The sequence below is a fragment of the Aplidium turbinatum genome, chromosome 18 (assembly GCF_918807975.1).
Source record: "Aplidium turbinatum chromosome 18, kaAplTurb1.1, whole genome shotgun sequence".
Taxonomy (NCBI): Eukaryota; Metazoa; Chordata; class Ascidiacea; order Aplousobranchia; family Polyclinidae; genus Aplidium; species Aplidium turbinatum.
The window spans coordinates 6645869-6670923 of record NC_137489.1 but is presented as its reverse complement, the minus strand read 5'-3'; the positions used below and the strand labels follow the sequence as shown (position 1 = coordinate 6670923).

General features: G+C 37.0%; 2 protein-coding genes across 4 annotated transcripts; both read right to left on the bottom strand.

Annotated features, from left to right (window-relative positions):
• Nucleotides 1-88: 88 nt before the first annotated feature.
• LOC145787075 (ciliary-associated calcium-binding coiled-coil protein 1-like) lies at nucleotides 89-11431 on the bottom strand. Of its 3 annotated transcripts, none has more exons than XM_082598793.1 (7): nucleotides 11268-11431; nucleotides 10092-10130; nucleotides 9454-9563; nucleotides 4746-4915; nucleotides 2666-2886; nucleotides 1550-1645; nucleotides 89-465 (listed from the first exon to the last, which is right to left on the bottom strand). In XM_082598793.1, the coding sequence occupies exons 1-7, from the start codon at nucleotides 11313-11315 to the stop codon at nucleotides 226-228; spliced, it is 924 nt and encodes a 307-aa protein (XP_082454919.1). In that variant the 5' UTR covers nucleotides 11316-11431; the 3' UTR covers nucleotides 89-225. The 3 variants fall into 3 exon arrangements, with proteins under 3 accessions (XP_082454919.1, XP_082454917.1, XP_082454918.1); XM_082598791.1 differs by lacking the exon at nucleotides 11268-11431 and adding an exon at nucleotides 10424-10548; XM_082598792.1 differs by lacking the exon at nucleotides 11268-11431 and adding an exon at nucleotides 10424-10548 and having other exon boundaries at nucleotides 1553-1645.
• A 4108-nt stretch (nucleotides 11432-15539) lies between these two features.
• Nucleotides 15540-19009, bottom strand: LOC145787091 (PACRG-like protein). The gene is made up of 4 exons (XM_082598808.1): nucleotides 18838-19009; nucleotides 18369-18524; nucleotides 17686-17913; nucleotides 15540-16758 (listed from the first exon to the last, which is right to left on the bottom strand). Exons 1-4 carry the CDS (start codon nucleotides 18949-18951, stop codon nucleotides 16603-16605), a joined length of 654 nt encoding a protein of 217 aa, XP_082454934.1. The 5' UTR covers nucleotides 18952-19009; the 3' UTR covers nucleotides 15540-16602.
• Between the last annotated feature and the right edge of the window lie 6046 nt (nucleotides 19010-25055).

The following is a 25055-nucleotide window of genomic DNA, read 5'->3' as shown; positions in this document are numbered from 1 at the left end:
TAGCTATTTTTCGGAAGTGGCTTATCGTAATGCAGTTCTTATTTTCTATCTTTAAGTTTGACTATGAACCAAGTTTTCATGCAGTAAATGACACCAAAAATAGTCATGATAACACAAACATCAAAAATAAACACCACGAAAAGTATCAACAATAACAATAAATCAACTCGTGTCGTCCAGTCTCGTTGCAATAGACCCTTTATCATCTTCGATGCTCTATAATAGTCAATAAAATTTCATCTTCCTTATATGTGAAAGATGGTGTGCCTCATGGTGTCTTATCCTGCTGTGTATGTGTTCTTGAGCCGGCTCAATCATTTCCTTTGTAACTTTTTCGATAATTTTTCGCAGTTGAGATGGGGTGACCGCCTTGACTGCCTCATTGTTGGATAATGAAACTGCTTTCAACACTGCTTCTGAAAAGTCATCTATTTCACCATGGCTTGATTCTCCTTTTGACAATTTCTGTATAAAGTAAAGGCGCAATATTGTTAAAGTGAAGTTCACCGAATGGACCACATTCAACTAGAATTTATTATAGGCTACAGTAAAATTCACCTATAACGGCACCTCTAGGGGATTTGCAAAAACTTACGTTATAGCCGAATTGACGTTATAGACGAACTACCGCAAACTATTCCACAACTGTTTTTTTATTAAAGAAAGAGGTGTATAATCCAATCAGGGTTACTGTGTACCACCAAACTGACAAAGGGCACGCAGAAAAATACAGTAAACAAAGAAATTGTTTAAAAAAAATAACCTACAGCGAAAGGTACAGGAAATTTGCGCAATTCAGCTCGCTACATACAGTAGTAGAAAAGTTCATTGTTTATTAGCAAAAAAGGCATTGATCTTAAGCTGTTTCGGTTTTGACACAGCTGTAGAGCTGTTTTTTACACGTGGTAGTTTTTCACGCGGGGGAAAAAAAAGTTAATTAGTTTATACAGTAGGCTACTGCACGTACATTGTACAACTGTTGCTTTGGGTTGTTTAAAGGTCAGCTGTCGAGCTGCTTTTGACACGTGATAGTTTTTCACGCGGGAAAAAAGTTAATTCAGTTAAAGTCCCTGCTGAGAACGACGTAGCGAAATAAAGGGAAGACATTGTGCAAGCAGCAGCGCTAACTGGATTAAAAGACTGACCGTTCGTGGTGAAGGTGGTGGCTTAAAGTGACGTTATAAACGAACAAAAGACGTCTGGGGACCAATAAAGGGTGCTGTTACATGCGAATTGACGTTATAGGCGATGCTGTTGTAGCCGAACTACAATGTATGTAAAAGATAGGAATTCTGCCGGGACCGAGCGAAATGTGACGTAATAGGCGAATTGACGTTATAAACGAAGCCGTTATAGGCGAATTCTACTGTATCAAATATAAGGCTTGAAAACCATGCATTTTTCAATCTAATTTACAACGGTCACTGGCTATTTTCTAAAACAATTTTTTGCAAAGAATGCAGTTTGTGATCACACTAACGGTAGTCGTGAGGCTGTGCTTAAATAGGTTAAGTATCGAACATTGCGCTATGCAAACACGTTTCCATACCACCTCAGGACTGTGTCCAATGACGTATTGTTCGTAGATGTCCACAGGAAGACTTTCGAGTAATGGTGGAGGTGTGGGAAAAACTTCAACTTCCAGCTGTTACCAACAATGGGATTGTTATAGCCTACGTTCTCTATTTAAAGGTCATGTCCATTTTTCCATTTTGAACAATTAAAATAAATTGCACATTTATGCAGCAAAAAAGAGTTCATCAAATTATTACGTGGCGTTTTGCACGTAGCCTACAACGACGTGGCCACTTTCCAGTAGATTTGAGGCAAAACTAGCTTGAATAAGGAAACTAAAAGTAACCGACTAAAACCACATTGAGTGGCAAACTGAAAACAATAGCCTCGCGGGACGTTTTCTTTTCTACTGTTTTATAATCACGGAATTTGTAGCATGTCACTTCTGTTTTTACTTCTCTGTGGGCTGATAATCTAGGGACAGTGGATAATCCTATGCCAAGACATGCCTCTTAAGTCATGGCCGCCGAAACTACCGCGCCGGTAGGCCATGTTTGGTCGCCGGCTTCAATAAGCCAACCGTTGAATTTGAATCTTTTTACTCGCATTTGCAACCTTGTTTCACAAACAAAGCAAAGTCTCTCACACGCCAACGACAAATATTGCTCATAAAACGTTCGCAAAAAATCTGAGCATGGACCTATAAAAACTCAAAGATTAGCTCTACATCTGCTAAGGAAGCAGAGCATATAGCCTAAATACAACCGCAAATATGTTTCAAGGCCTTGTTTGCTATTGTCCTTGCGTGAGTGAAGGCAAAAACACGAATTTTTAACGGATTTTTGATTAGCCGCCAGGAAGAAGCCCTGGTAGGCCATGCTTGGTGGCCGGAAAAATAAAGAATGTTGAAATTTATAAAAGAAAACAGCTCTTGAAACAAATGGAATGAGATGGGGTAAGCTTATCACAAAATGATGGCGCGTGTAGACTACATGGTTCCGGTCAGGAATTGTAAAGAACATTTTGTTTAGCATCCCGTTCTCTCAGTGCCAAGATAACACAAGAGATTCTCCATGAACCCACATTACAGCAGGCCAATGTTGCCAGATCTTGCTGTCAATTTGCCAGAAAAAGTAAAAAAAAATCTTACGTCAGTTCCAATGATCATTTCGTCTTGTTCCTGGGCAAAAACATGCTCATACAAAGCGTAATGATGAAAAAAGGTTTTGATCAAGTATTCCATAATCAGCTTTGCTTCTTCAAGGTTAAAGAAATACAAAGACGCTAATGCATTTTCAGAATTCTCCAAACCAACACCAGAGAAACACTCCTTCAAGTAGGTCAAGTTTTCGCACTTTGTCATTTGAAGTTCTGGACAAATTCAATATTCCAGTTAAGTGATATTAACTTAGTGCTATCTTCTGCAAGTAACCTATTAGTGCCTACACCAAAAAATCAATGGCATTTAAAATTTCTTACTTATTCAAGGCATAATGTTGATTAAGATATGCAGTCGGAGTCTCCTACAACTCAGCACATTGCAGTTAAGCAAGTAACAACTGAGCTAGCAACATTTCAGCAAGTGGATAAAATAGGTAAATAATGAACCTAAGCAAGTAAAAGCTGACAAAGCCGATACTTGGCATGTAGCAATTCAGTTTAGAAAGCGATGACCAAGCAAGTCTGATGGTAGATAAAAATTTCATTGGCTGACTTGAGCAGTTGCTGAAATGTACTTGCTGAGTTGTCGCATGCCGAGTGGTCCGATTACCATGCAGATGAGTCCGATTACCAACTGCTTGTTGTCACTGCTTTAAAATTTTATGTTTAGTGTTGGAAGTTTTTACGTAATTTAACGTGGAAAGTAACCGCTCACACATCATTGGCCAATTTTTTAAAATATTGCGTGTTTTATTTTTTCTTGCCTTCAATCGCACTGCAGTATATAACCTGGTGAAATTTTATTTTGTATATTATTTGCTCTGAGGATGCGCATTGTCATGGTGCGCGAAACGTCAGTGAAGCAATAAACCATCTTGTTTGTTGTTAATTTTACTTTCAATTTCATCAGATGAACGTAGCAACTAATGCTAGAAACGATACTTGTCCTAATGAACACCCAAACTTTTCAGTATTCAGAAAACTATAACTGATGTTTTTTTCAAATACAATGAGCCTAAGTTTGCATTGTGCCTTCGTATATTTCTTTTTGTATTTCTTTTATTTTGTTCGTTAAACATGTGTTTTACCATGCTAGACAGATAGTCCCTACTTGACCTAGCCCCTTGAAGAAGTCAGTCTTGTCTGATTGAGGAAACGTCGAAATAAAAACAGACTGTCACCTTATACATCTTGTGATAGTTCAGTTTAGTTTGCACCAGAAGAACGCATATCATGTTATTCAACTAAATGCCTGGTGAACAGCTTCATTCAGTTATGTTCTGCAAATGATCCAAAAATTTAAAATGCCAGATTGCATGTTTTACAGGAGTTTGTAAATAAGCTACTGTTCCAAAAGTCCTATTGGGTGTTCCATTGGTGAAAAATGGATGGGATCTTTGGAACAATTGACAACTTTTTACAAGTTTCTTGTGATACACTATTAAAATAAAAAATTGAAAATTAATTAATTGTGAAGGTAGGTTAGTTCCACAACAATGTAGAAAAACAATTAGGAAATTTTAATTGAGTTTCTAGACATAGTGGCCAATAAACAAAAAATCGTTCCATAGGTCCCACACTTCTCCTAGATAGCACATCTTATCTAAACCTGATATGAGCTACCTACTTAATCCTCTCTGTCTACAAGTTTCAGTGTTTGGCATCACTGTGCTAAATAAAGTAGGCCTATGTAGTAGTCGTCTAATCCGGTGACGTCCCTGTTACAAAGGGTGACCGGATCCACCTCTACGTGTCGCAATTGCCTTCACACCCTGCCTCCAGATTGACCTGCCTAAAGCGTCCTCTCTTGTCAAGCCAACCTTCCTGCTTTCTTCCTCAACTTGCCGTTTTCAGATTTTCTTGGGTCTTCTTTTTTTCTACAACGATCCACTCGCAACTCCAGCGCTCTTCTCAAAACATTATCTTCATCCCTACTCAAAACATAGCCTACCCTATACTGAATAGAACACTATTAACCTGTAATATATGTGAAATAACCTCACCTTGTTAACACTGCAGTTAGAGAGCTCGGTGGGTTAGATAAAATAGCTACAAATGCTAAAGCTTACCTTTTATGTTGTCAATAAGATTCACTATCAACGTTATGAAACCGCCTATCTGTCGTTCATCAAAACCCTTTTCTTTTGCCCAGTGAAATGCAATGACATAATAATCTAATAGACAAGCATCTTTCACTTCGTACTCATACTGTTCCAATTCCATTGTAGTTGATATTAGTCTGTGAAAAGTGCATTTAGCATAAACATGTATGCCTACAAACTCTGTCCGCCCCGATAGCTCAGTTGGTTAGCGCGTGACTTCTGGAACGAAGAAGCTTTAAGATCAAGCGGCGCTGGTTCGACTCTGGGGGTGTGCGCTTGAGCAACGCACGTTAAAGGGGTATTAAAGGAAAAACCTGACTTGGCGATTTTCCACGTTCTTTGTGTTTAACATGCTACCATAAAACGATTTTCAATAAAATTTTGCCCCATTGCGGTCTGACCACCATTGTGCGCGTGCTTTTGTCAGAGCTTTCAAAATGAGATTGGCCTGAGCAACGAAGCGTGCGACTGTAAAGAACGTCATAAAGTCTACGTCATAAAGTCTAGCAATCAACCGATCACGCAATAATTGTTACTGCGGGCGATTTGACTGTAGGCTATGTATGTATTTACATCAAAACAGCAGACAGTTTGCTCAAAACATCAGATTGGTAACGTGGTTTTTGTTATTGCTGGACTTTATGACGTATTCTTGAGCTGTGTTTGCACGTTTTGGTCATTTTGAAAAAAATGAAAATAAATGAAACACTGGACTTTGGGCCTTGCCAGCGCCATTGAAAACAAATTTTTTTGGGTAATTGTTTTTGAAATGTATTCTTGAATGTTCAGTTTACTCATTTTAATGCTTAATTCCGGTTTGAAATTTTCCTTTAGTATGCCTTTAAGGACTGCTTTCCATTCAGCGGCATGTAATAGATGGAATAATTCCATAGCAACAAGACTTCAACAATCGGAAACTTCACTCTGTCAATCTCGGTGACAGGGCCTGCGTCCGTGATTCAAAGCCTCTACAACATGGGTTCCCAACCTGTGGTACTTTGAAGGTTGACCAATGTCCAGGTGGTACGCGGGAAGTTTCCGTTTTTTTTCACAAAAACCTGGATTCACAACTTCATTTTTTGTTTATCTGGTTTTGTTTACAAAAAAAAAATCCGGAAGCCAATTCTTATTGTTACGTAACTATTCCTGTTGTTTGGTATCATTACGATCTTCAGAATACAGGTCATGTCAATTGTCAACAAGGAGCACAGTTGCTTTGAAAAACCGTACAACGCTGTGGGACAGTGGGCGTTAATTACCTCAAATGATTGCTCTTGATAGATATCATCTATTGTTTTATAGCTTAAGCTGCAAATAGCGTTGAATAATGCTAGTTATAAGCTAAAAATAGATCAGAATAAAATGTTCAATAACAGTTAACCAATAAACTTCTGGCTCAGTATGGCCTCTTTACATTCAACGCAAGCTTCCCATGCTATTCCACAGCTACTGATTTCTCTTGCACATGGGAATGTGAGCAGGGATTTTCAGTAGTGTTATTTTAGTACGCCAAAATTATTCTTCTGAATAAAATATGATTCGATCAAATTAGTTGTTCTGCAACAAGTGGTACACTTAGCAGTACAGAGCGTCCAAGCGGTACGAGATCGTAAAAAGGTTGGGAGCCCCTGCTCTACAAGTATGCGAAACTGCTCTGCAAATTTAAGCTCTGCATGAAGCCTTCCCAGTCTGAGGATAAAGATTCAATCAAATCCATTTCTACACTCAAGGAATGATACCACAAGAGTTTTATTCAATCATACAAAATCAGATTACCAAACAGCTTTTCCCTCGGTGTCGCACTACGCAGTATGCATCCTTTTGGATCATTAGTGAATCTAAAGGAAGATTTTTAGCTCAAAGTGAGTTTAGTAGCAAAGTTTTATTTTGGAATTTCATGTTTTACACAGGATCATTAGTTTTCTTACCTACTTTTTGCTTTCATTTCATTCTAGGTTGAGCAACCATCGTGAATTGCGCTTACCCATTAAACTCTCTACAATGCATATTTTGGGTCTGCTACTACTATTCGGCGAATCCGATTCGGAGACAGTCTTTTTCAGAGAATTGTAAAATCACAGCGGCATATGTACTGTATATTGAAAGGAATTAGCTTACAATAGATAAATGGATGATGAGGAATGATAATGAACGATTGGATTGTTGGTGTTTCTAATGCATTGATGGATTGGATTGTTGTAGAGACCATTTGTATGCATAAGCTATGGCAGTAGTTTCCAAATATTTTTAGCTGTGCAGCCGTTTCACAGAATACACATTCTGGGCTATAGAATCAATATTGTTTCATCCACCTTCTTTGCGTCATGTTTATGTCATTCGTCATGTCATTTTTTCAATAAGCTATTTGTTGATTTTATATGATATTTCAAATATATCTCATCCAGTGTTTACTTTTGGGTGCCTTCAGCCTGTAGGCTAAGTTAGTATTTTGAACAGACTGTTCAAAATAAAATATTTGTTTTACATCAAAACAACCTTTTTCACAAAAAGCTGCTGTAACTTAAAACAGTCAAATATTTTTGATGTCAACAAAACTTTTGAATTTAATGTAAAGGCAAACCAAACGTGGTGGCCTATAGGTTTTATCGAAAGGAAAGATGTTTGCAACCGCCTAATTGGTCAAGTTCAACTTCGGTACGGTAGCCTAGCTCCCGGCCAGCAAAAATTGTCATTTTTACATCGTTTTAACGTCGCCAGACGTTGAAATCGTATACAAAAGAGAACTTTTCCTGACCAGGCATAGGTTGTAACTGAGAAACATTTACAAAAGCCATACGATTTGTTCAAAGAACCCAATTAGCCTAACAGTTTGTATTTACATTGATTCAATGTATGAATACGTTGAATCACTCAGTTGGCCTATCGTTTTTCTTTACAGTGATTTCACGTCTGAACAGGTTGATTCAATGTAAAAAAGACTGTTTTGCTGACTGGCGCGGCGAGCTGGTAAATGCAAGGATCATTTCGCCGATCAATTGCAACACCGATTTGCTCCAACAGCGTTTCATGATTAACAATAGAGGTTAATGAGATAAAGTCTCAGCAAACACGTGTCAATAAAAAAAAGACAAAAAACAGAGTGGAGACTGTCCCATCCGAAAAAAATACAGTTGCCAAATAGCGTTTGACATAAAAGATGAAGTTAAAGCCTAAGTGGCAGTTTAGAATGAACCTGGGTTTTGGCGTTACATGACCTCGCATTCCTTCGGTTAGTTCCTTACCAATTTAATAGTTCAAATATTTTTCGCTAAATTTCCTTTCAATTTATTTTTCTTTGTCGGAATGCAAGAAACGATATTGTGGAATAAAATACAAAACTCTCTAAATAAACAGAAGGCGTTGTTGGATTTGGAATTTTGTAATAGTTGAGGATTTGAATATATTCTAAGTTTGCATACAGACGGTGACGTAGGACAGTGCTTCTTAAACTTTTTTAGTTTTGTTCACCCCTAGCATCTATCTCCAGATTTCATTCACCCTTGTCTCATGATATGATAAAACTACCTCGTCTCATCATCATCATTAAGTTCCTTCCTCTCGTCGAGGGTTGGAGGCAATGAGACGCCAAGTTTCTCTGTTTTGAGCTTTTTCTTTTGCAGTTTTGTAGTTAAGTCCTGACCAGTCTTCAATATCATTAGTCCAAATTCTTGGTGGTCTGCCCCTATTTCGTTTGCCGTTCATTTTTCCTTCTAGTAGTTGTGTTTGAATAGAATTATTGCGAATCATGTGGCCAAAATATTTCAATTTTCTTGATTTAATTGTTTGTAGAATTTCCATGTTGGTTTGTATTCTGGATAGTACATCTTTGTTTGTGATTTTATCCCTCCATAAAATTTTAAGCATTCTTCTATAAATCCACATTTCAAATGCCTCAAGTCGTTTAACCATTTGTGATGACAGTGTCCATGTTTCTGCATTGTAGAGTAGTGTAGTCCATATATAGCATTTCGCAATTCGTTTTCGAGTGTTGATGTTAATTTTGCGTGTTGTTAATGTCTTTTTCATTTTCACGAAGTTGTTTCTTGCTATTTCTATTCGTCTCAATATTTCTGTATCGCATCTGCCATTTTCAGTTATTGTGTGTCCCAGATAGGTAAAGCTTTTGACTTGTTCAACCAGCATTCCGCCTCGTCTATATTATAACAAAATATTTTTATTTGATATTTATAAAAAAAAAAATATTGAAATTTATAAAAAACAATTAGTTTTGATTAAAAAATGAAAAACTTAAAATTGATTTTGTTTTTGGAAATTCTCACCTGTTCACTAAACAGGTTGAACACCTGGAATATCCGCCCTGCAGCCCCTGCTGGCAAGCTATTATCCTTTTCTAACGGTTCACCATTATTCACCCCTTTTGGTTGGTTCACCCCTGCAAAAATTTTATTCACCCTGGGGTGAACCATTCACCTGTTTAAGAAGCACTGACGTAGGATACATGTCAATTTTATGTGAGCAAACATTTTAATTTAATAGTTCAAACATTTTTAGCTAAATTTCATTTCAATTTATTTTTCTTTGTCGGAATGCAAGAAACGATATTGTGGAATAAAATACAAAATTCTCTAAATAAACAGAAGGCGTCGTTTATTTAAATAAAGATAAATCTAGCTGAGAACCTTGATTTGTACTGGTCTAGGTAGGTGAAAATTACCCCTGAAGCTGTTGAAGGTTCTCGCAGGCAATCCACTCTCTCACTTGTGATGGGAAAAGCACTGTCCAAGCAAACGAGTCCAGCGGTTCATTCTCAGCGGTTACATCATCCTTGAAAAATAAAAATTTTCTATAGTGGGAAAAGTAAATATTGGATACAACATGCTATTGAGCAATGGGCTATTGCAAGGTATTAATAATAAAGCTTTAAAGCTGTGTATGTTCAAATACAATTTTTAGAAGTGGACTACAGTAAGTTGATAGAAGTGTGCTGGTGATATAGAACACAGTTGGAGAATGAAAATACAGAAACAACCAAAATGAAAGAAAAATCACACATCTGCTGCATTTTAATTACCTTCTGAAAATGAAATTATATGCTGCAGTAAACCATAGCTATTGGGTTGTATTTAAGGCTGAATAAATGAATTTTATTTTTGTCTGAATGAAATCATTCACAAAGAATTTAATTTAAAACGAATACAAAACACAGAATTTCATGTCAAAATAAAATGTATTTGTGAACATGCACTGCAAATCATTTCGCTTCAAACTCACAACAAACTTGCTCTTTTTTCAAATCAAAATATTTTCAAACTATATTTTTATAGGTTTCTATGAAAAAGTTGACCCACTTACATCATTGCTTGGAGGTGGACTACTTTCTTGCTTGGGTACCTATGAAATAAAGTTAATAAGCATATAGTCAAACCAGAGCCATGTTAATCACCCCCTGTGCCTCCGTCCGGGAGGAGCCCACTGATTTTAGTCTGTTTAATTTTTTTGACTGTTTAAAAAGGAAAAAAGCTGCTACAAAAGCTTGATAATCAATAACTTAAATCATGAAAGACTGTATTTACTGCTTCCCAAAGCCCTGGCTGGAGCTTCACCTCCATCTAGGGGCCCATACATATTTAGTTTGTGCAGCATTTTTCGGCTTGAGATTTTAAACGTTTAATATGAAATTTTACTTCCATTTTTTCAAAAATTTCTTCCTGGTTTTTCTTCTCGACCACAATTTCTTCACCTAACCAGCAATATAGGACATACATTATTTCAAAAAGTGAATTAAAGGAGAACAAATCTTTTGTATACCATAAAAGCTAACAAAATAATTAAAGGACTAATATTATGAAGTAAACACTGCTCAGTGCTCACTCAAATAGCCTAATTAACTAACAATTAAATTGATAAATCTTGGTGTTAATGGAGATACGTTATGAAGTGAAATGTACGACGAAAATACATTAGGTGAAGCAAGGTAAAGACACCTCAGATAGATTTTTAAAGAGCTAGCCTGCTAAAAGGCTATGCCATGCTGGGCTATAAAAAAATTTCAAGAAATAAATTATTGATGGATAAACTGGTAAATTCTTTTGTTAAGTTATTTTCCATTGCAAAATATCTACAAATTTATGAAGTGGTTGCAATTACGTCACAAATGGGCCCTATATTATTTTAATTTATTTATAACAATTTTGATGTTCTTTATCAAAGCTTGAATGTGTACTTATTACCTGAATAACTTAAAAGAATCCAATAAAACATTTCCAGTGCTGGTAGTGGTACCTTGGTATCAACCAAGGTAAACTGTCAAAATTAAAGCAGTTTACTGATTCATAATATGATTTGGCAATGAAGCGCAATAAGCTAAAACTGCAGTGAAATGCAATAAAAAATTAACACTATTTTGATCAATTATTTTGGTATTTAGCCTTGTTACCAACTGTTCAGGTTAATTTTAATAGAGAAAGAGTGAAAAAACATTTAGCATGCAGCTGCCTGTTAGCAATGCACAATTGGCTAGCAACTTACTGCTATTTTCTTGCGAGCTCCACTTGTCATTTTGTTTAACTTTCCCATATTTTTATTCAGATGTATTTTATATCACGCTAAAGTAACACCACATAAAAATCTACTACTGGAAAGTCAGGAAACCCACAAAACATCTTTGGTGATAAATAAAACAAATCATCTTCCTAAATCCCAATTCCCAAGCTCAGCAGCTAACAGTAAATTTGCTTACTTCAAGCTGTTGAATCATTTACAGAAGTCGTTTTATTGTAGAAAAACAAGGTTGGTCCATTTTATGCACTGATGCACGTCACAGCAATTTTCACTACATTTATTTTTCGAATATTAAATTTTTTCAGCGTGACAAATGAGATTTCATTCCACAGTAGCCTATGTCTTCCTTTCATCAGCAGATTTTCTGATGGGGTGGTACAGTAAAGATGAAGCAGCACCAATTTGTTAAGCTCTTGCCATATATGAAAATACAGCCAACAGTGACAAATACTGCACTCGCATTTCAGTTAAAATAAATTTTTACCTTTGTATTTCAAGACTACTCAGCAAAATGCATGGAAACAATGTAGAATTGTAAAATAAAGAAAAGAAAACATAACATAGAAAAAAATTTAAAGCTTTGGTAAAAAGCAACTCTTTGGTAAAGAGTTGCTTTTTGAACCATAAAACAAAGTAACTTTAGCCGGTTTAACATAATGTATTACACACAAAACAAAAGATATAACATAGTAACTCAAACGTTTACGCGTAAACAAAAACCGCAAATTTTACTTCGTCGCCTTGTGTCGTGTTCGAATAGTAGGCTAACTTTCGGCTACTTATTTTAAAGCAATAGGCTACCGTTCGCTTATCTTTTCCATTATAAAATTTATATTAATGCTTCATCCATAAATTAATTATGAGTTGAAATGTCCCTGTCATGATGATCGTTCAGGACAAAGACACAACTTCGACAAAAGAAACTATAGGCTAGATAGGCTACCAAATGTAATCTGCCATTGATAGGGGGTGCTTCAACCAATATAAATATTGTAACTTAGGTCTATGTTGTAAACTTGTAAGTAGTCTGATCCATAAGCCTCCGTGCCCTTGCAACAGTTGGTGCAAATGCGAGCATATTGGCTACGTGAGCGACTTGTTGGACGTTGCACGCCCCCAAAACTTCAACGCAACTCTTTGTCATTGAGTTCAGATCTTCATTTCATTTAGTTTGTTGCCATTGCCAAGTTAAGTCAAAATATCGGTAACTCTGCTTATGCCGGGCGGAAAAATTGAGTTACTCGTCCCGTAATAAAGCCCTGAAATTAATGTTTTCACACTCTACATTTAAACAGGCCCATAGGCTAACCCACATCGCAAGAAATTTTAGGCCCAGTCATTGAAATAGGCACTCACCATAGTGGATTTCTGGGGACTCCGAGATCATAGTGCTTAGGCTACACGCTATAGATAGGCTACGTTACTACCGTACTGTAAGCAAAAAAATTCAAAGTTTGTGTAAAGAACCCACCATGCATTTAATTATTAGAGAAGTGAGGTCGGCAAAACTTTCGTTGAAAAGGTGTTGTCCTTGATGTTCTTCAACTCCTCCTTTAAAAGTTGAATTGATTTGACCAGTGGGCTCCGGGCGTGAGATTTGATTGATGTCGCTGGCGTGAGAAAACGGGCTTGATCGAAGCCGTTGCTTTGTTTTTGTAAATGGTCACAAAATTTTCACACATTTCAAAACTTACCAAGAAGTCAAACAATTCTCGTCAATTTATCTTTCAAAACAATGCATTGTGCTGTAAGTAAGTTTGACACAATCACGATGTAGGAAAAGGCCATATCCTAGCTTGCGCGACCATGCGGTCGTATAGGCAGCCATAACCACATAACAATACGTTATATCTAATTACAACTTTATACTCACAGGTGTGCAACTTCTAAAGTTGACCATTTTGTAAATAAAAGAAACGGCTGACCTCAAACTACGCACGCAAATTTTTGTCGTCGAAAAGCTTATTTGTTGCTCGGATAGTGCACTTGGTGAAGTGCTCGATTGCGTGAATGAAAAGGCGAGAACTTTTAGCGGCACGTGGTGAAAAAAATAATTTAGATAACACTTCAACAAACAGAAACTTCAGTCAGTACAAAATGAAGCAAAAAATACTTTCAATGCACTATTTATTAGGGTGTTTCATTTTTTCACCATTTTTGAAATTCAAAATGCCTGGGGTCCCATCTGGTGGTATTTGGGGAAAAAAGTTTACACCTCAAATTTTTTTCAATTATGACGTCATATTGAGGTGGTCCACGAGGTTTGAAATTTTTGGGCCTCAAAATCTCGAAATTTGGCCGTATCTCCGGAACTGCTAATCATAGATCGACAAAATTAGTATCAAAATGCGCAGAAGGGTCGGTTTCCTATACCTGATGTAGAGAATATTAAGGTCTTTCTGCTTCAGAAAAAAAGTTATTTCAAAAAGTCTGATTTTCGGTCTATTTTCTCCTGATGAACAGAGATCAGGTGATTAAGATAAAAGTTTTTCTGTATTTTTCCATCTTGGAAGCTGTTATTGCGTAATAATAGTTGGTGTTAAGGTTTCAGTACTGGGCTTGTCTGGTCTTGCTATCTGGTAAAGCCCCATCTTGCAGTGCTCCGGGACTCTTCTTGGCGCCGTCCACAAAAGAAATGACATGGGAAAGATATATTTCGTTTATGTGGAACTTGCATTAAAGGGTATGAATATCATGACCAACTTCATCATTAAAATAATTGACCAGTCGAGTATTGACTCCGGACCTTTTTCCTGTGTTGAGAGCAGTCGTATCAGCCATGACTGAATATATTTGGGATAGGTGAACTCTGCAAGCCTACTGGATGATGGTGCCAAAAATCAGTACTGCAGTGACCGACACTCGACCTACTTTATCGACAACGCGCCCATCATAACATAACTGCATGGCAGAAGCTGAGTTGAGAAGGTTCTCACTTTCCATCAGAGATTTTTCTCTCGTTTTTTGTCGTTGGCGGTATACTGTCGAAGGTGATGCAGCATTGCAGCTACTTGATCTTTTCCAAGAACCGACCTCAGAAGGTCTGACTGCTGGCGTACCGAAGTCATCCTACGATCAGCAAGTACACAACTTCTATCATTTATGGAAAAAGAATGTACTTTCTTGTACAGTTTTCCTCAAACAGCTGGTTTCAGAGGCTCGTATTCCTTATCATCTTCCCAATTCATGTCACCATCAGAGTCGCTTTCGCTACTGTGTAGACATCTAACTACTTCATTTCTTTTTCTTTGTTTCAAACATAGTAGTGCCGATGCTTTGGCAGATTGTATGCCAGAAGTGCTAGGTTTCTCTGTTTGCTATGCACTGGAAGACCAGCTTTGTTCCATATGCCAACTACATCTTTCATCTTTTAAATCTTTGAAATGGGGTATTTTCTTCAAAAACTTAGGATTAGTTTCGGCTACTTTTTTCCTCGAGTAAAAATAGTGACTGACTATGTCTGAATTCAGGGGAAGCACATTTCTCTCCAATTCCTTGAAGTTTTGTATCGACTTACAAATACCTGACCTTAATGCCGTAATGACACTTAATCTAAAGCAGGTGAGCAGCATACCTCTTCCTCAACGGTTACATTAATATTATAGTAGTAATACCTTTAAATTACCATTTCATCTCTTGCTAAACGAACAAGGACTATTATTACGCAATAGCAGCTTCCAAGATGGAAAAATACAGAAAAACTTTTATCTTGATCACCTGATCTCTGTTCATCAGGAGAAAATAGACCGCAAATCAGATTTTTTGAAATAACTTTTTTTTTGAAGCAGATAGACCTTAATATTCTCTACATCAGGTATAGGAAACCGACCCTTCTGCGCATTTTGATACTAATTTTGTCGATCTATGATGAGCGGTTCCGGAGATACGGCCAAATTTCGAGATTTTGAGGTCCAAAAATTTCAAACCTCGTGGACCACCTCAATATGACGTCATAATTGAAAAAAATTTGGGGTATAAACTTTTTTCCCCAAATACCACCAGATGGGACCCCAGGCATTTTGAATTTCAAAAATGGTGAAAAAATGAAACACCCTACTATTTATAGCTCAATGTTGCAAATTTGTGACAAGTTATATAGCTAAATATTCTGTGCTGGCTGTACCAAATTAAAAAAAAAACTTTTTGGCAGCCCTCAAAGTTGTACGAAACTTAAGCTTCCAATGTGGTTTCTTAGTCCAAGAATACAGTTTCTCGTAAACAATTACAACGAAATAGGATAAATGAATTGTTTTATTTAGAAAAAATACAAATTATTTCACATAAACAGGCTACAAAGCAGTAAGTCACTAATAAAACCATCAGTTTTTCTTTTGATATCGACAATATAAAAATCTGTTAACAGCACAGTAGCATAGAAGAATGTTAAGCAGTAGTCTAGTTTACAAATATAACTCAACTTTGCTTGAGTTCAACAGAACCTTAACCCAGGCTGATAAGTTTCACTCAAACAATAGAAGATTATTTAGAAGTCCAAACAATTTCATCTCCTTGTGAGTTCAAAACGCACTACACTGATTGGAATAAGGAAACACCGCAAAATTTTACTTCGTGGTTTTGCGTCATGTTCAACCACAATTTATTAAGCTGAATTGAGTGTTCAAAGCAAAAGTACTTCAGTATTTTGACGTTTGGCGTCAAAACACTTTGCCCCAACATCGCTTTGATTCAAATTGAGGGTCTGTCATTTAAACGTCGTTGCTGCACAAAATGCTTTTTGTGAAAAAAATTGGTTACCCTTGGATCAAATATTGTCAGTAAAACGATAAGTAACTTTCGGCTATTTACTTTCGTTCGCTTATCTTTCCCATTACAAAATTTAAATTAATGTGAGTTTAAATGTCCCTGTCATGATGTTTGTTCAGAATAAGGACACAACTTCGACAAGAGAAAATATACCAAATGTAATCTGCCTTTATTTGGGGGTGCTTCAACCGATATAAATATTGTACGTCTATGTTGTTAGTGGTCTGATTCGTAAGCCTCCCGTGCCCTTGCAACAATTGGTACAAATGCTAGCATATACACTATACAGTGATCAGTAAGAAATGTTGGTGAATGGCGAGTAAACATTCTATAAAATCGATTTCCAAGAACAGTAGGTGTAGCATCTACAAAGACAGGAGAACGAATTTAGTCTCCATTTTCACAGTGTTGTCCATTATATGTTGTTGATCAGCACCTTATGTTAAGCGCAACTAAGACTCCTTTTTGCATAACACAATTTTCAGGGCTTTTCCTATGCGCAAGTAAGGACCAAGGAGTAGTCAAAAATAAATACAAATCAGGAATAAACTGAACAATATGCCGGAAGCTTTGACTTGATAATTGGCAAAACATCTTTCCCACCATTTACTTCAAGCTTTTGCAATACAGCAGTGATTTCGTCCCGCATCTTTCTGTCTGATTGCATGCGCTTTGCTAGACAAGTCATTAGCGCCTGCGTTCACCAATACATGTTGTTTTACACGATTATACGAGTTCACAATTTAACCTTAACATCACTAACTTGAGAAGGTTAATGTACTTTTGTTAACTTTAGCCTTAAAAACATCAATGAAGCAACAAATCGAAGATTGTCATTAGAATTAGAAACACTACTGTAGATGGCAACAAAAATGATGTTGATTAAACATTGTGAGGTACGCAATTGTCATGAGTGCTCTTGAATTCAAGTATACACTCAGCAACACAGTACAAAAGAGATTTCACAAGTTCAATCCTGATTGATTTACTCCCTCTACAAGTTTAGAGAAGTGCATTTACACTCAGTTAATGGTACTGCTAATTTGCATTCATCAAATGCTGGCATTTGCACAACAATCTAACCTCTTAGTGTATTTTATTAAGTTAAGAATCGATTTCGCTATAGTAATAGCATCTTCAGCTAGCACATGTAAAAAAAGAAGAAAATTTGAAAAATACGTAAAACGAACAAATAAAGCAAACTCCGATGTTATCAACACGCATAAAAATTATATTTTAAATAGATGGTTACATAATATTAAAATCAAAACCTGCAAGCCTAAATCTTAACTGGTGTTCTCCCACGATTTCCAACAATATACTGGTACAAAATTCAAGAAATACATTAACCTAATCATCCGTCTAGTAAATTACAACAGTTTAAGAAGGCGAATACAAAGAAAAACGCAATTTAGTTTCAGTCCATTGCCGTAAGTTTATATTGATAAAGCGTCAATAAAGAATAAGTGTAAATGGGCATCCATCTAGTAAGTTACAACAGTTCAACAAGACGAATACAAAGAAAAACGCAGTAATAAAATTTTCTCAATTGGCTTTGAATAGAAACCTTCAATCTAATTGCACAATTGCTCATTTATATATAAGAAATATAATAACCTACCTTCAAAGCTGAATTAAGTTCAGGGCCAACACAATCACTTAAGTGTGCCAATGCAATTAAGCCTCTCTCAAAAGCACCAGCATCTCTTGAGCTGAGCGCACTTCTAAGTGAAGGCGCGACTCTGAAGAGCAACGGAGAAGCTTTTTGTGCGGCTTCAGGAGCAGTGAGTAACTCTTTAAATCCTTCTATTGACACAAATGTGTACGGATGTTGGGTTTCTCGTAAACCCTAAAGAGTAAAAGATTAGTGATTAGTATGAAAACATACAAAAAAGTGTGTGATTTCCTTCAGTTGGTATACAAATGAACTTATTTAAACATTCAAAATGAAACAATATTTATTTCACCTCCTTTTCTTAACAATCACATAAGATTATATAAAAATAATGCAACTACTAACCAACTGTAATAACCTTAAACACTGCAACCTCAAATACAAGAAACAATCATGCCTTTCATCATTCGAGTGGAAGCCATTAGGCTACAATATTTGGGTAAGAAGTCATCACAGCTTCAGAGCATTCGATTACGGTGCATGCCGACCCCATCATTCAGCTTGAAATCATTCATACTCATAAAACCTTGTTTTAAAAAATACTATTAAATCCATTTTGAAAAATAATTGTTTAGATTAAATGCAATCACGGTAGTGTATCAAAGGTTTAAAGTCCAATGTCAGATTACCTCTGCAAGTGTCACCAGTACAGGATCAAAAGGTACTTTTTCCTTTGGTGTATCCCACTGAAGTTTATGCTTGACAGACCCATGAACTAGACGACAAGGAATGCCACCTCTTGAATAAACAGATTCAAAGGCTGTTTGTGATGATCTTTTGGCAAACTAAACAGCAGTTGAAGCAATTCAGTTCACATATTTACATTTAAGTAAAAAATGAGCACATGATGTGCAATACATCTCTCAACAGGTGACCACATTTTGTCACATCGGAAGGAATGCCAACTCTTGAATAAACAGATTCAAAGGCTGTTTGTGATGATCTTTTGGCAAACTAAACAGCAGTTGAAGCAATTCAGTTCACACATTTACATTTAAGTAAAAAATGAGCACATAATGTGCAATACATCTCTCAACAGGTGACCACATTTTGTCACATATTATTAACACATATTATAAATAAAATTTGACCACTTACAGGATCAATTGTCTTGGGATTAAGCTTATCTGAAGGAAGCGCTCTTCGTTTCTGATCAGCAGAGGAAACTCTTCTCTGATTCAATGACTGCTTCACTTTATTTGTATTAGACATACTATGCAACTTTTATGATAGTAATATAAAATTTAAATGTAAAGGCTATAACTTTTAATTATAGTCTGTAATGAATTCATATGAGTTAATGTTGTTTATCAATATGATGAAGTAGAATTGACTTATGGACATCTCAAGGATAAAGAAAGATGTCGATATAATAAGTAAATAGGTACAACTTGTTCCTAAAATCCGGTTTTAATTCAAGTAGTCACCCCATTAACTCAGTGGTTATGTGCTTGACTCAAGATGAAGAGGCACTGGCATACGCGCTGACTTCCGGGGGGCGGCGCCCCCGGAAATTTATGGTTGAGGGGCAACAAAAATGGTTATTACAAGCGGTGTTTCAAAGATGAAATACTTCGCAAAAGACATTTAGATCATTTAAACGGACTTAAAGAATGCCGAAAGCGAAAAATAACCTATGTTGCTCTTACCCGCAAAACAGCAGCTGATCGGCGATCGTATGGCTTTCTCATACCGTCATACGGTATGAAAATTTCAAAGTAGATAGAAGAGTAACTTACGCTGCTGGAATAGTCACATACGGTAACTATTTGCTGTGAGATCAATTATGATTCAACAAAATGCATTATTTTGTTCGCAATGTGTGAAAATTAAATCAAAAATCGATGAAAGAAAAGGTGTTTAATGGTTTTGGTCGCAGATATTGCTTGCATTAACGACGTCTCTTACCGCTAATATCACTTAGCCAACCTGACATCATTGTTTTATGCGGCCGCTAAGGTTTGACGTCGACTTCAACGATCACGGAATGTTACGTAAAAAGAAAGACTATATCCTACACGCAAAAATAAAAAAAGATTGATCTCTTAAAACAGCTCTTTCTGCTGTTTGTCTCATGAGCTTTGCATATTGCTCAACAAGTGCATAGTTTAGAATGGACAAGAAATCATTAAATTTGAAAATTAAGTTTGAATTACTGCAAATAAACGTATTTAAAACTTTTACTTCGGTCGACGCCATTTCACACTCCGTAATCTACCTCGACAATGATTTTGCCGCAGCAAAAAATGTGTTCATTTTTAAAACTGCCGAGCTGGAAACAACAGCTTGTCCTGTAAGTTGAACCTGTCTTTTTGAGGTGAAAATCACTTGCGAACATCTCGACCTGTACTTGAGTATAATTACGGTATTCGATAAAAAACAGAAGAGAAAACACTTCGCCGTTGTTAGCGCTTTGAAGGTAAGTAATTAGCAAAACGAGTGAAAGGAGGTTAATAAAACTGGTAGCGGATTTTCACTCTGCTTGAGATCATGATTTTTTTGCGTTTTATTTCGATAACTTCACTGTCTTGATCGGTGTTATTCACTAGGGTGGCTCTTAAAATTGAGTTTTTGAATTTTGCATGGGACACCCTTTCAAATGGTGAGGTTGTCAGAAAAAATAACTCTTGCAAATTTTTTTTAAATTTGAAGTTGATTTAGAGGTGGCCCTCCCCCTCTAAAGTTCTGTGCCCTCTCTCGAAATACCAAATCTGCGTATCTCGAAAACCACTTGAGCTAGAGATACGGTTTTTGTGTTAAAAGATGCAGAAAACATGGTTTTCTATCTGCTTTCTGAACATTGAATGCATCTATCTTGAGTAGAAAAGCAGTTATTTAGAAAAAACGCATTTGACCAAATCTTGATTTTACAACCTTTTTTGTGACCACGAAACCGTCTACAAAATTTCGTTTTTTTTTCTTAATTTTTGCACCTTAGAGGGAACACTGGTAACAATATTCATTTCAAAATGTAATTCTGGTCAGTACTGCAAGAAGCGATATTATCGACAATATTTTACATATTGCCTTGCGTATCGTGACAGGATGTCTGCGACCTACACATTGTACACAATCGGACAATTTCCCTGTCCTTGCAGGCAACCAACCAGCTGAGTTTTGTCGCGAAGAAGCCATCCTGTCTCTTTCTCGGCATTACGAACCCCAACCACTTGCTCCACTCAAGTCTCTACAAGTCTGTGAGCGAGCAATCGAGCATCCTCGCCAACTGAAATCGAGACACCCATTTGTATGTGACGCACAACTCCTGATGAAAACCGCTGAAAACCAATCCATCAGCGCGGCTACCTGGGAGGACAACAAATAGAGCTCAGAGAGGAAGAAGAACTCCTCAAGGCTCTAAAGTTTTATCTCCGACACCAGCCCCCATCCAACCAGAATGCATAATTTGCCAAGGAAGGCCTGGGTGTGGCACAACCGCCTGCGTGCTGGGCTACTGGAGTCAGACTATTCCGCTCAAACATGCACAAATTGGGGATGGCTCCATCCGCAATCTGTGAGTGTGGCAAAGAGGAACAAACCACAGACCACACCATCTGTAACTGCGCCAAATGGTGTGCGTGGTCTGCTTGAACTGGATGACGAATCAATGCAATTGCTACTCGACACCTGCTCAAGCATCTAAACCACATCGGCACTGCCCAAGGGTGGTAAAAGATAGAGCCCCTTGACCCCTGGAGTAACAAAGAAGGTTTAAACAAAGAAGAATCGACAATATTGTTCTTGTTGGAATTTGGATTCAACAGTTTCCTGTGTTCAGTAACAACTTGCAAAAGAAACTGAAGTTGGTACTCATCTTCAGTTGAGAGTTTGTTAAAATCCGGGATTAGACTGAGAGCAACTCCTCTCTCTGCTCTGTCATTGACTACTGAAAGTCCCTTCGCCATGTGTAAAGCTTGAATAAATGCACCATCTTCAGTCCAATGAGCAGGATCCTTTGACAGTCTAATTATTGCTTCATCTTCACCCAACAGCTGAAGCCATTTTGAATTAGAGGTGCAATACTGTTCTAGACCCTTATTGCTAAGAAACGCATCTACTTTGATGCTTCGTCTCCTTGGTGGACGTTCTGCTGTTTCATTTAACATGGTTGCCACCATTACCTTGTTACTTTCCACAGACAATCGAGAGTCAAACAAGGCTAGTTCAACCATTTCTTCAGACAGATACCATAAAAGCAGACCAAGCTTTTGCATAAATCGCCTTCGCCTTCCAACAAGTGCAATGCATAGCACCTGAAGCTTGAAAGCAGATTCCACACTCAGGAGTTTCTTCAAGGAATATGACAAAAAATGGGCATTTTAGCTATTCATGAATGCATAAAAGTTTAGGAATACTTATTTCGTTTATTACTTTACCAGTTTTACAGGTTAGTTTATGAACTTTGTTTATTGAATAGCTTGGACCACAATACTTGTTTAGCACTGTTTTGTGCTAGAATACCGAAAACAGGTTTTTTCTAAATAACTGCTTTTCTAATCAAGATAGACGCAATCACTGTTCAGAAAGCAGATAGGAAATCATGCTTTCTGCATCTTTTGACACAAAAACCGTATCTTTAGCTCAAACAGTTTTTGAGATATGCAGATTTGGTATTTGGGAGGAGGGCGCAAAACTTTAGGGGGGGAGGGCCACCTCTAAATCAATTTCAAAGTCAAAAATTTTTTTGCAGGAGTTATGTTTTCTGACAACCTCACCTTTTCAAAGGGTGTCCCACACAAAATTCAAATTTTTTTCATTTTTTGCCAAATAAGAGCCACCCTATTATTCACTCACACAAAAGAAAATGAATCTGCTTGTTTTCCAACTGTTCCAATTATGAGCTAACAATATCAAAATTTTTACGACTAGGCGTACCGTACTGCATGCGTAAAACTAATCGTTTCAAGCAACGGTTCTAATAAATTCGGTTTGCAACCTACGTAGGTTAGGGTGCACACAATGCCGACTTTTTTGAATTTTTTTACCCGATTCATTTGTAGATTCCCCTGTTTGTTCGATTAGATGAGTAACTATGCTGGGCCAAATATCAGTGAGATTGGTGAATGTCTATGTGGGCAACACCACTATCAAAAAATCCCATAATTTCCGAAAAAGTAACAAAAATTGTACAATTACTGTATATAACCTCATACAAAATACATGCATTCATGTAATTATTTTGACTATTTCTAACATTTTGGACAAGTTACCAAAATTAAGATACACATTCTGATACACTCTATTATGTATCTATATCTACAAAGAAGACTTTATGTGTTCCTAATGAAATGTATTGATATTGCTCTTAGTATTGAGCATTCTTATAGATACCGTAAAATACAGTAACACAACTTTGCCCGGATGGACAACTTTGCCCAAAATTTGTGAGTTAAAGTGTGACTACAATATGGTCTTCATGTTTTATAGGATTTGTCTAATGAATAATACTGTTAAATATTATCCATTAGACAAATCCAATAAAATATTAAGACCATATTGTGGTCAAACTTTAACTCACAAATTTTGGGCAAAGTTGTGCTGTTTTACGGTACACATAATTATAGATACAAGAAAAATACACATTAAGGTACAGTACACAATTGATACACAATGATACATTTTCATTGTTTGAAGAGTTCTTTGTTTTCTCTCACAAATTAAGTGTCATTTTTCTCGCATTCTCCACTACTTGGAGTGTGTTTTGGTAATTTTCTTCAATTCTTGCACTATTTAAAAAATCAGTACTGAGTTTCACGCCTCTCTCAGCAATATCATTGGTAACATTTATAGCTCTAACATTGCATTTAGCTTCTTGATAGGCCTTGCACAACTCCTGATCTTTGACCGGTAAAACAAGGAATTCATCTTTAATTCTTAAAGATGAGAAAAAAAACCATGAGTCCACATCAACAAAGTCTGAAAGTTTGGAGTCTAGCTTAATGGAGTCCGGAAATGTAGGTTTTCCGTACCTGGTGCCGAAACGTCTAGTTGGAGCAGCAAGTGGTTCTGCCGGTTTTAAATTGAGAAGTCTGTCAGCTATTTGACGCTTATCTGCATTGCTCACTTTAGAACTGAATGAAGATGTAGGAACAAATTCACTGGACAAGTACCACAAATGTCGTTTGAGACATCGTGCAGCACTGTCTGATATGATGCTGTTGATGGCTTTGTACTTCAGAATGTCTATATATAACTGTAAGCTATTCAAAGGTGCATCAGTAGCTACACTGCATCTAAACCACCAGGTACAGTACACAAGTGAGACAACGTTCACAAAATCTCTAATCTTGGTGGCCTGAGAAGTTGTCATGACAGTTCCCTTCGGCAGAGCTGCAATTTGATCCTCCAGTAGAACAAGTTTTAATGCATAAATCAACTTGGCCATCCACCTGGTCTTATGCACAGCTCCAGGACACAGAATTTTACCTGTGTGGCTGGAGTTAAGTATGACACACACAAATTTATCATCTCTTTATAGTCATCCCTCAAGAACTTGGCTTTCTGCTCTGATAAACAAATCAGTTTATCTTTCCATTTCAAAACATACTCGTGTGCTTCTTTTGGGAGCTTGGAAATGTCAAAGGAGTTGAGTGGTTGATTGATGTCATGTGAAATATAATTCCAGTTTTTACGAATTCTGGTAAATAAAGTTACTTCTGGTGACTTGCTGACATCTATCTTCAAGTCCTCAAATACATGTCCCACTATCAACTCACCGACATGATGAGAACAACCTGCCCAGAATAGTGCACGTTCAAGACGTGCCTGATTTTGGATAGCAGTCAAGTGTCCAGTGTTTGATGAGGTTGTGTCAAATACTATACTCACAACTTTTTCAGAGCATTGCCATTCTTGGAGTAACTCTAAGGTCAGTCTTGATATGATTCCGCCAGCTCGCTTTTCCATACCAGATTGATAAGCAGGTGTTCCCAGTAACTTTAGTTCATCAGGGAACTTGCCAATGGCGATGGCCAATATCTCTTCTTTTTCGTATTTGTTTTGAAGAGTGGGTAAGCTCTTCCCATCCCAGTGAATAGAGGCAAAGGTCGGTGGGATCCAGGATTTCTTAATTTCACCAGCTATTTTTTTGTTCACTACACATCTGACCTTAGCCGATTGTAAATATGATGTAGAGACTTTTGAAGCATCACCCCCAGCTTCCTTTACAAATGCCTCACTAAAGGCGGCTTGCTGTGCAGGTGTCATTTTCAGTCGTGTAGCTATGACACCAGTCTCGGGGAAGTAAGTATATCGTGAGGAATGAAGGCTTCTGTTCCGGACTTCACCACTCTTTCATAAAATCTTTTATTTGGCTT

Bases quoted from the DNA above. Each gene is read 5' to 3' on its own strand.
- LOC145787075 (XM_082598791.1), bottom strand. From the start codon at position 10,504: ATGTATGTCCTATATTGCTGGTTAGGTGAAGAAATTGTGGTCGAGAAG. The intron at 2,887-4,745 runs GTAAGCTTTAGC...GAATTTGTCCAG, and splicing joins TCTTATTGACAACATAAAAG to AACTTCAAATGACAAAGTGC. The intron at 1,646-2,665 runs GTAAGATTTTTT...TGTTGGTAACAG, and splicing joins AAATGATCATTGGAACTGAC to CTGGAAGTTGAAGTTTTTCC.
- LOC145787091 (XM_082598808.1), bottom strand. From the start codon at position 18,951: ATGTCTAATACAAATAAAGTGAAGCAGTCATTGAATCAGAGAAGAGTT. The intron at 18,525-18,837 runs GTAAGTGGTCAA...ACTGCTGTTTAG, and splicing joins ATCCCAAGACAATTGATCCT to TTTGCCAAAAGATCATCACA. The intron at 17,914-18,368 runs GTAATCTGACAT...TTTACTCTTTAG, and splicing joins TACTGGTGACACTTGCAGAG to GGTTTACGAGAAACCCAACA.